The sequence below is a fragment of the Colobus angolensis genome, unplaced genomic scaffold (genome assembly GCF_000951035.1).
Source record: "Colobus angolensis palliatus isolate OR3802 unplaced genomic scaffold, Cang.pa_1.0 Scaffold30, whole genome shotgun sequence".
In the NCBI taxonomy this organism is placed as follows: Eukaryota; Metazoa; Chordata; class Mammalia; order Primates; family Cercopithecidae; genus Colobus; species Colobus angolensis.
Window position 1 is genome coordinate 9,943,180 of NW_012116266.1, and position 12,267 is coordinate 9,955,446.

At 38.3% G+C, this 12,267-nt stretch overlaps 1 protein-coding gene across 3 annotated transcripts in view; it reads left to right on the plus strand.

The window, feature by feature from the left end:
- Positions 1-12,267, plus strand: part of SATB2 (SATB homeobox 2) — a 203,782-nt gene that overhangs the window by 13,362 nt on the left and 178,153 nt on the right. For 2 of the 3 annotated variants that reach the window (XM_011949970.1, XM_011949971.1), the window contains exon 3: positions 2,080-2,307. In XM_011949970.1, the coding sequence (XP_011805360.1) occupies positions 2,139-2,307 (169 nt within the window). In that variant the 5' untranslated portion in view covers positions 2,080-2,138. Of the gene's footprint in view, positions 1-91; positions 844-2,079; positions 2,308-12,267 lie in introns of those variants that run through there. The other variant, XM_011949969.1, reaches the window with a different exon arrangement.

Sequence of the window (12,267 nt, forward strand, 5' to 3'; positions counted from 1 at the left end):
TTCTTGCGGTGGACCAGTCTGGCTTGGGTTTAGATCCATTCCCCCCACCCCCATCCCGAAATAATCCAGAGACTTCCCCTACCCCCACCCCAAATTATTATTTTGAAGGCGCTAGATCTGGGGACCGAAAGGGGGAGGGGGAGAAATCGGAAACCGAGGACAACCCAAAAGGACTCACTTTGCCTGATGACTCAACGCAACTAATAATCATCTCCCTCTCAGTGTGTCTCTCTCTGCGGCTTGTCAGTGAGTCCGGCTCTGGCTGCTGGCAGAGGCGGCCGAGAGGGGAGAGGCTGGAGGTGACAGCTTGGGCGGCCGCCGCGTTTCCTCCCGCGCGCGGTCCCGGGTCCCTGCGTCTTCTCGGCTCATGGTGTCACCGGTCCCACCGCTCTGGCCGCGCCTCCTCGCGAGCTAGCTGCCCTGCGAACCGGCAGCCCCGGCCCGGCGCCGCTGCCTCCAGGTTCTCAGCCCTTTCTCTCCAGAACCGGTCTCCTTCCCGAAGGTGTGAAAAGGCTCTTTCAGCCTCCTCTTCCCCCCTCCTCCGCCGTCCCCTCCCCCGCTCGCTCGGGTGTCCCTTTGGAGGAGTCCTTTCCCTCTCCTCCTCCTCCCCCTCCTCCCTCCCCCCATCATCATCATAACAACCATCTCCGCACCAGAAGAAGACACCCTGACCCAGGACCTTAAACGTTAGGACCTGGGGAAGAGGGAAAGGGAAGGAGTAAAGAGGAAGAAGACTAGGAGAACACCGCAAAGCCAAGCACCAGAAACTTTCCACCCTGGATTCTCTACTTTTGCTCCATGGACAGAGCGCCAGCCAGCCAAGTTTCAGACAGACCGTGAGCAGTAAGTACGCAGGGCGAGGGCTCCCGCGCTGCGCTCGTGAGTTCGGGGAAGCCCAGGGCCAACGAAGTTCCCTCCCCGCCGCTCTCAGCCTCTCGGACCGCGGAGTCGGGGAATGCAGGCGGAACCCTCGCCCGCAGCCCTCCTGCTCGGTGTCTTCATCTCGCATCCTTCCTTTCACCTCCCCCTGCCACCTCCACCTAGTCTCCTTGACCCGTGGCACCGACGCTGCTCGCGCAGCGAGAGCGCCCACCAGGATTCCCAGCGCGCACGCAGTACGGTGCCGGGGTCCTGCTTCTTGCGGGTGTCAGTGACAACGCGAGCGCCGTTTCATCAGGTGTTTCCCCTCCTTCCCTGCCCCCCCCCCAATCCAGGGGTGTCGAGACCTGCGGCTTCCCTGGGGAGCGCACTGCCAACCTAGTGACCCAGAGGAAAACTTTCTGGAGCGATGTTAAAATTGGGGCGGATGAAGGCTGCTCTTGCACTAAGAATTAAAATGATTTTTGCTTTTGTATTTTATACTGAAGAGCTTTAAAAACGCACTCGGAATCAGATGAAGATAAGAACGCTCCAAAATAATAACGATTGTAGCTCCCGCCTTTGTAATGGAGGTTATTCTGATAAATACCTCCAAGTGTTTTCGGATGCTTATTAATGTGGAATTAGGGTTGATTTTATGCAGGTGTGTGCTTACCTCAGAACTTGCTCCGTATAGGTAAAAGGCGGGTATTCAAGGGGTTCTTTCGCCCGGCCTTTGGCTCCTGCCTGGCTATTCACAGCGCATTTACCGGGTGGTTAATTCGGTTATGGACTTGCGCACAGCCCCCACTCCCTTCCCATGTGAGTGGAACGTCTTTTTATGAAGTTCACTTATTCCACAACCCTGACCCCGGGACGGACTAGGCTGTCGCACCCAGGAACGGTTTATGCCAACCCCGTCCCAATGAATGGACCACTTCTAGGCTCCCCTGGGTGCCAACCCCGGCCGCGACCCCGAGGGCTGACTTCTGGGGAGCTGCGACTGGGCAGAGGCGCCGAACCGAGGCGCTGGGCTTCCTGGGGGCCTCGCAGTGTAAGGTTGGGACCGGCTTCCCGGCTCGGGCCCCTCGGGCAGCGTGGGAGGAAGTTTGTGTGGCTGTGGTGCAGCGCTCTGCCACTGGCCTGAACGTCTATCACGTGTGTGAGCGGTTTTCCCTCTTTTTTCTCCCTCCCCCTTTCCTCCCCCCACCCCCTCCCTAGGTCCCTGTGCGTTTTATTGCGACCTGCCGGTGGGAACTTTGTCTCCGAGTCGGAGCAGCATGGAGCGGCGGAGCGAGAGCCCGTGTCTGCGGGACAGCCCCGACCGGCGGAGCGGCAGCCCGGACGTCAAGGGGCCTCCCCCGGTGAAGGTGGCCCGGCTGGAGCAGAACGGCAGCCCCATGGGAGCCCGCGGGAGGCCCAACGGCGCCGTGGCCAAGGCCGTGGGAGGTAACAGCCCGAAGCAGGGAGGCGCGCAGCCCGCGGCCCAGTGATAATGGCCTGGGTGTCAGGGTTCAGGTTGATTAGGCGCTGTCGCGGTGTAGGATTACAGGAAGTGAATTCCAGGTTGCCAAATAATGCCCCCGTCGCCTCTCATCTGCAACTGGTAGATTCATCTTGAGTTAAAACAAGAAAGTGGTTTTTACCCAGAGGGTGGCATTTTTTGGGCATTTTGCCACTGTGTGCTGAGGTGTTGGCAGGTTTATGTCACAGCCAGCTAACTGTTTCTAGATTTTCCTAGAGAGCTTTTTAGTGATTTAACTCTTTTGCCTTGCCTCAGAGTGTCTGTTGTAGGGATGAAGTTCACCTGCGTTCGCTTTTAGGGAATAAAATAGTTGTTAATGCTCAGGCGAGTACAGGGACAAGGAGAGTTGATGTTACTTTGTAGTGAGGACAGTGCTTCAAGACAGATTGAGTAACAACTGGGAATATTTCCTGCCACGTGAAATGTGGGAAATAAAGAATCACCGTGAATCCATCAGGCCCTTAGAAGCTTAAATGCTGCAGTTGTCTATAGTTTAGTCATATGTATTTGTAACTTTGTTATAGGACAACAGATAAAAATAGGAAAGTAGCCTTATCAACTACATGCAGTTTCCCCTCCCAAGAATTTATTAATAATTTTATTTAAAGAAAATCTTTTGTAGTTTTTACTACTTAAGCAACTACTTTCTTTTAAAGTGGTCAGGAAAAGCAATCATACAAAATAAAGATATGGGAGAAATTTAAACATTGAAATATTTTGGAGTTTGTATGCCGTTTGCTTAGTTGTCTTTTACATGTAAAATCCACAATTCTACATGGCATGCAGGTTTTCTATGTGTTTGGGATAAATCACTAGTTTAATTTTTTTTTTTTTTTGCTTCTAACGTTTTTTCTCTAATAATTTCAACAATAGCCCATTTAATATAATTATATTAACTTGCCTTAAATGATATAAAACCTTGGCAAACCTTAATGATAAGCTACTACCCCCTTGTTATAAGAGTCTATTTTCTATGTATTTCAAAATAGTTACTTACCTCTAAAAATGTTCATTTCCCTTTAAAGAGTTAAACACATATGTTTTATAAAATCGTAGTTTTTTCTTTTACTTATTTGCTATTTCTATTTCTTCATGGTAAATACTCAGGATGGTTTGTCTCAGTTTTTCATATTAATCATCTCACTTGAGATGCATTCATCCTTTCAATGTTGTAAGTTAAAAAATTTGGTGATGGATCCTTTTTGGGACTTGAAAATATACTTTATTGAGGCAAAAGAAAACTTAACAGTTTTGTGACCCACTTTTAAAAAGAGAGGTTTATTAATTTGTCCTGATACTGGAGCAAATAATGTCAGGCTTTTGGCATAATCATTTAGTATATGCATATAAGAAAAAAAAATTCATAGAGAGTATGATGGTACCAATTATGAGGTATGCTAAGTGCTCAAAATGTTTGAAAAAGTTCTGGAAATCCTTGGAGACAGTGTGTTCCAAAGTGGCCTTTGTGGACAGAAAAGGCTTGGACTTAAAATTTTGGTATCTTTCTGAAGATCTAATAAAATTCACTAAATTGAAAGGAGTCTGTAAACATTTTAGAATGTAATTGTTAATAATTGTGCTTCCCTAAAACAAGTTTTTTCCCCCCTCCTTCTGTATCATGTTGAACTATGAAAGAAAGTGCCTCGCTCTGTTGACCAGGGATACGTTTAGTGTTAGTGATTGCTTTTCAAATTTTCTGAGAATATAGTTCACATTTGAGCCCTTATATGTTTAATATAAACTAAAATTATTATCTTGGTGAAGAATAATAGATTTGTTTCAACCAGCTGCCTTAGACACTTTCTCTTAATTAACTTAATTTAGTAATAGCAGAGGTCTTATTAGCTGCTTCCCAAGTTGAAAATAAAGATGACATTATTTTGTCTCAATACATATCGTTTATAATACATGATAGTAAAGTGGTTAAAATTGTTTAGTGGAATTTAAATTTTTTAAAAAAGAAAGATTTTACTCTATATAGCATAATTATAAAGAGATTAATTTAGACAACTTTAGAATATAACAACTTAGAAGATAAGATTTTGATAGTACAAAGGTTTCTAATTGAATGTTAACAAAATTATTTTATGAGTTTAAGTTTAATTTCCAAATGTATGTTAAGATGTTAATAATTTATTTGTAACTTTTAACCATGTATATAGTTTGGAGCAAAGCCAAGCCTTTTGAAAAATGCACGTTCTAAATTTTTTAAAATGTTTAAAATAAATTTTTAGTTAGTTTTTTTATAACTAAAGGATTTTTTTGAACATAGAGTAAATATAGATTATATTTCTACCATTCTATGTTCTTTTGTTTAAATCTTCTTTATAAAGCAATATAATAAGCATAGATAACTACACAAGTATTTATAGCTCTTTATCATTTATTAGCATTTTCAGATATATTGCAGTCTTGTCAATGGTTTAAAGATGGATACAATAAGATTTGCCTTAAAAGTGGAGCCAAAAATTTGGGAGTACTTATTTGTTAATCTTTAGTGTTCCTCTTTCTTAAAAGCTGTTCTTTTAAAAATAAGGGAGATCAAGTTAATTGGTTGTCTAATCAAATAGCAATTTATCTTACTGTTTTTGATAAGCAGTGAGGTAAATATATTTTAAATATATTTCTGAATGCATTGATTGCAATAGTAAATTCTGCTATTATTCCACTTATTTAGGTAGAGGGAATTTACTGTGTTTTTCGATGAGAACTAAGTATTCATAAAAAAGGGAGCATTATTTTAGTGTCTGAATTTAAATAGTAGAGAGGGTAGATACACTGTCACCAGTCTTTAAGGTTGTGTTTTAACAGGGGACTTAAAAGTGTGTTGTTTACTATGTGGTTAACTTTAGAAGACTCTTTTGAAAACTAGATCAGTTTTGCTTTGTCTTTCCAACACTTTCTAGGATATTTTTGCTCTTATCTGAGCAGTGTGTTTTAAAGCATGTATGTAATAAAATGTAAGTGCTCAGATGTGTATGTCAGTCAGCTTTTATAGAAGGTCCTTAGGAAAAAAAAAAAAGGCTAATATCTCTTTAAAAAACATATGAAGGCTAGGAGAGAGTTTAGAGCTAGCAAGAGCACGATGGTGTTGACAGCTTTATATCCCTGCTGGGTAACATTCACTTACTAGAATTGGCGTCCCCTCTCAGCTAGTAATTCACTCCATAAGGATTTTGAAAAAGGATGATTAATGGTGAGGAAATTTATATTTGTGAAATTGTTGATTAAAACTTACAGATCTATTTGAAGATTAGGAAAAGAAGAGATTATTAAGGATGATGAAAATAAAAATCAGATGATCCTTTTTACCGCTATTAGCATAAGTACCTAAAATGTTCTGTTGTATGGAATGCTTGCTTCAGCCATGCAACTTACAGCATAAAATGAAAGTGATGCCAATCAAGTTCCAGAGGAAGCAAGGCATTCTGCTTTTTTCCTGGACTGCTGAAAGGTGCTGGCCAGTTGTGCTTTAACAGCAATAAATTGTTGTGCTTCATTCATTGTTAACACAAGCATTTTCATTTTTTAATGTTTGGCTTAAAGAAGAACTTTCAGACAGCTTTATTTAAACTGAATGAACAGCGCTTGAATATACCAGATGGTGTATTTGCTGATAGGAGGCATTAAACATCAGAAATCTTTTTGATACTTTTCATTTTCCCATGAATTTTTATGATTTTTTTTGGTGTTAAATGTTCTAGATTTTAGGGAAAAATATTTAAACATTGAAAATATCTTTTAGAGAGATTTGCTTTTTATTTTTTTGAAAAAAACTTGCTTATTTCTGAAAAATAATTTATGTTTCATAAATAACAATTTAATTTTGTTGGCATACAGTCTGTGGAAGTTATCTTATAACTAGTCTACCTGAAGTAGACCTGTTTGTGCTACCAGGCAGCCCTTTCAAGAACATAACTGTCTTGTTGCAAGGGGAAGAAAATCATTATGCAGTACACACTGATGTATTCAAATAGGGAAGCAAATGTGATCAAGATTGTTAGTCAGGGCCTCATTTAAAACTGAACATTGTCTACAACAACAGTTAATTTAATTGTCTACATGTGGAACACTTCCTTTTAGATGAAAAGAAATGCAGTTTGGGTCAGGTGTAGTCACCATATCAGCAACAGTAGAGAGACATTTAACTTTTTGAAAGGAGTGCAGATATGAAAGTATAGATAGGTGTATATTGAGATTATATAATACTTAAAAATTTAGAAATATATTGTTAATATGGGCAAAATGGAGAAAACTCCATTTCCAAGGATGAATATCATAATACTTATAGGAAGTACTCATTACTTCAAAAGAGAAAAGATTGTATTTTCCCCTCCCACTCACTTTTTCTTTTTTTTTTTTTTTTTAAGGTTTTAAGATCTTTTAAATAGAATGAACTTAAGCTTTGGGGCCATCCAACAATCTAGCATGTCCTCTGTAGTTTTGCTGAGGTAGAAAAATAACTCTTCTCTAAAGTGTTTTTAGTTCTTGGCCTGTTATTAAAATAAAGATATACTTGGTTAAAAAAATATATGCAATGGAACATACACATTAAACAGAACATAGGGTATCCGCCCCTCAAAGTCCTAAGCATAATTTGATGTTTCAAGTAATTTTGGAAGCCTTATGTTCCATCAGCAGAAACCCACTGACCATTGTATACTCAAGATCATCTGTAGTGTAGTGTGTGTGTGTGTGTGTGTGTGTGTGTGTGTGTGTGTGTGTGAACTACACAGATGTCCCTTAAGGCATCTGTTTTTTAACCCCTGCAGAAAATAAGCAATATCATCCTTTCCCAGAGGGTTGTAACCAGCAAAGTCTGTACGTATGAGATATCCTGTTTGAATTCTTCTTTTCTTTCTTGAATTTTGTTTTAACCAATCTGTCTCTGTAGAGAGGGGAAAACAGACTAATCATCGTTTATTAGATAGCTAAGAATATGAATTTGAGTCATTTTAAGTATATGGAAATCAGTTTTATTCTAGGCAAGACTACAATAATTATTTGGTATATCTGGCAAAGTAATAAGCAGTGAAGTTTGGTAATTATAATTTAAAACCCTTATTTTTCTTTCTTTTTAAAAAGTATTATAGAATTAGCATATATGTATATATTTAAAAAGACATGTTAAATTTACAAGGCTAGATGAATTACAAATAGTATTATTTTCTTGGGTTATACTTATCTTTTAAAGCTTTTTAGGTTTCTGTTGGAATAAAATTTCTCACCATTAAAATGTTTCTTATGACTAAGAATCCCACATTAGGTGTGTAAAATATGTACATAGTTTGTTTCATTTCAGAAAGCCAGACTTTATCCTACATAGCATGTAAATTAATAAAGAATTCTTTATATTCTTTTATCAGTAGGCTTTTAAAAAACCTATATAACTAATATATGGTAACATAGTAATTTTTACTATCTTTCTTACATGAATACTTAGATACAATGGCATTTTGGAACATATTTAAAGATGGAGCATTTGACAAAAGTTGTATGTGTAACAGTTTGTCAGTGAAAAGTGACAAGTGGGAAATGACAAATGAAATGTTGGCATCATCACTCTTTATTTTGATAAAAATGTCTCAATTTGCAGTGATATAATACTGTTTCATATTATTTCATGAGTTGTGTGAGAATGCATAAGGGGAATTTAGATTTTGTGAACGAAAAATTAGCAGCCCAAACTCTCTTTTCAGAAGCTTTGGCAGCAAGTTCCCCATCTCCCCCACTCCCCAAGAATAAGAACAGCAGTGAAATGTTGGATCTAACCCATACATTTTAACTCATTATTTTTTGGAAAAAAAAAGAGAAATAACCTAAAACAGTTTCAAGTAGGAGACCTTTATGCTTAGCTCAAAAAAATGAAAAAAAGAGTTTGCCTTTTAGTTTCTATTCTTTTCTTTGTGGCAATTTTTAAATGAATGATTTGCCTCTACTGACTTTGATTGTATGGGTCTTTTTTCACTTCCAATCAACACTGCTCTCCATCATTAACTTAGGGTGCCAGTAAGGAGAGCTGTGAATTCCTGTTATTTTAAAATGCAATAGAGGTTTTGAAAATGTCTGTGGTAAAAATGGATTTTTATATACAAAAGATTCATCATCCTACTACTTAAATGTAATGTGATAAATATTTCAAAGTCAAAGTAGATGCCCCGGGTGGAACTGAGGTATGACTAAAACAAAAACCAATTGAGGACTTACAGAGTTGGAAAAATGCACAGTTGTAGCCACTATAGTGTGCTATTTTCCGTTCCTCTTTATTGTTAGCAATTAACCAAACATTATTTTTCTTTTACGTAGAAACAAGCCCCGTAAGCATAACATGCTATCGTGTTTTTGTAAAAATGTTCCATGGTGGAGTTTTCCGAATTATGGAACTCTAGCTATATACATTTGTTTCAATTAACAGAATTATTTTGCTTCTTAGTAGCAAGTGATTTAAGAATTGTGGTAAAATCAGTATAATTAAGTGGCACTGAAAGGCTACATCAGAAATTGCATTCTACAACTTGCGTATCTTTTGCTGCTCAATTAAAAGTTTTACTTATTTCAGATTTTTAAAAAATGAGATAAAAAGACATAATATGGAACAAGTGTGCTTTAGATATATAATTATGACAACAGGATTTATGGCATGCATTTTTCCCCCTTTTAATTGATGTCCTTTAACTTAAACAAGTGGATGTTATGGTTATTAGTTTGACACATGCCTAAAATGCAGATCAAAGCATTAATAGAAATTTTGAGTATTTGAAACTTGCAATAAAGTTATCAGCAAACTATGTCAGTCTTATAGTAAGCATATTCTTTATTAATGGTTATGACATATAGGACAGGAAAACCTTCTGGGGAAATGTATTTCAATTTTAGTTGCTCCTGGTACTATTACTCATTAATAGCGTGTGGGCAAATTCAGTTCTGCTCTTATCTAGTAGCCTTATCATTGGAATGGAGTTCTGTCGTAGCACAGTTGGTTATTAAACTGTAAAATAACAACAAAGATCAAAAAAGGGGAAGCACTGCAAGCTACCATTTATCAAAAGGGATCTATTTCAAACCAGGGTAACTGGTGCCCACTGATGTTTGCACAGTTACTGAAATGTGCACAGCAGCTCAGTGTCTTTTGTTTCTTTGAAGACTTACACGGATATTTATGTATATAATATATAAAATAAGAGACTCTAGTTAGAGCAAATGCTTTCCAAAGTACTAAGATCTGACAGAGGTGATTTGCAGGTATTTGTTGTAGAAACAGCTTGAATTTCATCATGTTAACCACATATATCTTCTTCTTTCTTTAAAAAATACCTTTTACTTGTTTTTGCATTTGGCTGGAAAGCAAGTATATCGGTTCTTTCATAACTGATTGTGACTGATTTTTTTTTTTTAAACACAAGAAAATATTTTCTTTGCAAAGAGAGCAAATTTGATGGAATACCATGCCCAAGCTTCCTGGGAAAGGACCAAAGGACCAAAGGACCAAAGGCATAAAGTAAAAATAACTGTATTTTTAGGTTTCCCAATTATGTCCTATATTAAAATTGAGTACTTTTATTGCATTTGTTTCAATTATTATTACATATAAGGAAAGGCAACATTGATATATTTAATAGCTTACTGAGAAGATGCATTCATATCAAAACACTTGAAATAGCAATAGCATTTTTGAAATATTATTTTTTGGGGGTTAACAGAATAAGAACTTTCTTTTGTCATAATCCAAAGATGCTAACAGAGCAGCATGATAAATGTCTCTTTAAGTGTTGTAGTAAAAGAAAATGACTTGTCTTCTGAGGCAGTGGAGAGTTTATGTTGTTTTGGACCCATTTCCCAAGCAGTGATCGAAAACAGATTAGAATAACAATTATACAGTCAGAAGATGCAATATCCATTTCTGCTTTAATTGAGTGAAAGAATAATAAAAACATCATTAAGAAAAATGAGGTGGACCTGTCACACAATGTACAAATTTTTAGTCTTAGAGAAGATGCAGAAAAACTGAAGTGCTTTTCGCTTACTTTGTTGTGTTTATTAGCTAAAATCTGTTTTGGGGAGAGACCATTTGGCTCTCATTCTTCCCTGAGAAGTTCAGAGAGGAGCCCAGGGGAAGTGGTTGCCCAGGAGACATTACAAATGACCATTGACTTTGTCTTCATACACAGTTTGACCAGGAAAATCCCATTTTCTTAAATTCTACCTGAGGTGGAACTACTCTCCCCCTCCTTTTTTTTGTCTCTGTAAATGGAAATCAGAAGTAATGAATGTTCCTCTTGTTACAAAGCCCAACCAAGTAAGAGTTAGGTGTGGTTCCTAGGCCTGCTGTTCTTCCTCTTCCCAAAGTCCAAACCAGGCTGAAGAGGAGAGAGAGAGTGGAGGCCGAATAGTGAGCACCTCATTTCTTCTCGGCACACATGGGAGTAACCTGAGTTGCTCTGTGGTCACATCACCTGAGGTGTACTTACTTGACTGTCACCCGAAATGCAGAGGCTTTTGCTTCGACCTGCAATCCTCTGAATCATGAAATCGATGTCCTTCACGTTGCTGAGACTCCAGCTCTCATTCCACAGAGCTACGCTTTCAGCAACTGCGAATGAACTGCCAGGCAGCAGCCAAGAATCAGGCTCGTTTCCCCTCATTCTGGGCTGTGTTTGTTACTCTATTCATAGAAACTGTGAGCTCCTGAAGAAACCTAGGTGGTGATGGTGGAGTTCACCTGGGAACCCTGGCTCAGGGTGGGGATACCTGAGGTGGGGATAACTCGGATTACCCCCCGTGTGTGTGGGTACTAAAACTGCAAATAATGTCGACCATCAGAGTAGTCGGAGCTCCAGGTTTTACTCAGTTGACAGACTTAGAGGGGAATATTTCTTTCATCTGTCGCTGAGTTTCTTGGGTTTAATATTTAAAAACCTTCCTGAGGTGACAAAATGAAAGAAACAAGATAAGCAGTACATCCTCCTGATGGGGGTCTCATAATCTCCGAACGCTCCCAAGCATTTATCATCCCTTTTAGAGTGGGATGTATATCAAACAGCCCCAAAAAAGCTTTTTTAAAAAAGTTTTTTAATCCATAGAGTCTAGTTAATAGCACCTTCATTAAAATGCTTTTGTCAGCAAAGGGTTTTCAGTTTTAACATTTACATAACCTAACAGTGTTGATGAAGACCATGAGCTTTAAGGGTCTATTAGTGGTTCCGTTTCTTCTGGACTTTATAATTTAAACCTAAACATTAATTCTGGGTGGAACTTGGCATAATGTCTTTTTGCCTTGGAGGGAATTTTTGTTGTACAATTAAAAAAAGTGTTTTTTTTTTTTCTTCATACGATCACCTTCTCCATGTCCCTCTTCCGCAAGTAAACAGCAATTAAATAGTCAAGGTTTTAAAAGGGCTTCTTTAGTTTAAAAAAAGGAGTGGTTATTTTAGGTGAATTTAACAATTTTCCATTAGTTCACATTGCAAACTAGTGCTTTCGTATTAACAAGGAAGTTCTGTGAGGCTGATAATGCAGTGGAAATATTTTTCTTTTCTGTCTCTCTCCCCTGTATACAAGAAAGCCCTGTGGTAAAATTTTTTAATAAAACCATTTTGCATGACAGTTGAAACTTATAAATCAGTTGCTGCTATTCTTCATTAGAAGCTGAGAGACAAACACGTTTTAAATTTTTTGTCACCTGTAATTGTAACATTGACTAGAAAGAAAGAAATTGGAATCTTAAGTCATTACGTGACTGAATTTTTCAGTATTATTTTGGAAAATAAACTGTGATCCTTAATATGATCTTTTTGATGTATTAATACTATGTTAAAGTTGAGTTATTGTAGTAATCTAATTATATGTTAAGTGGGAAATTAGAAAGCACTAAAGAAACCTTGAAT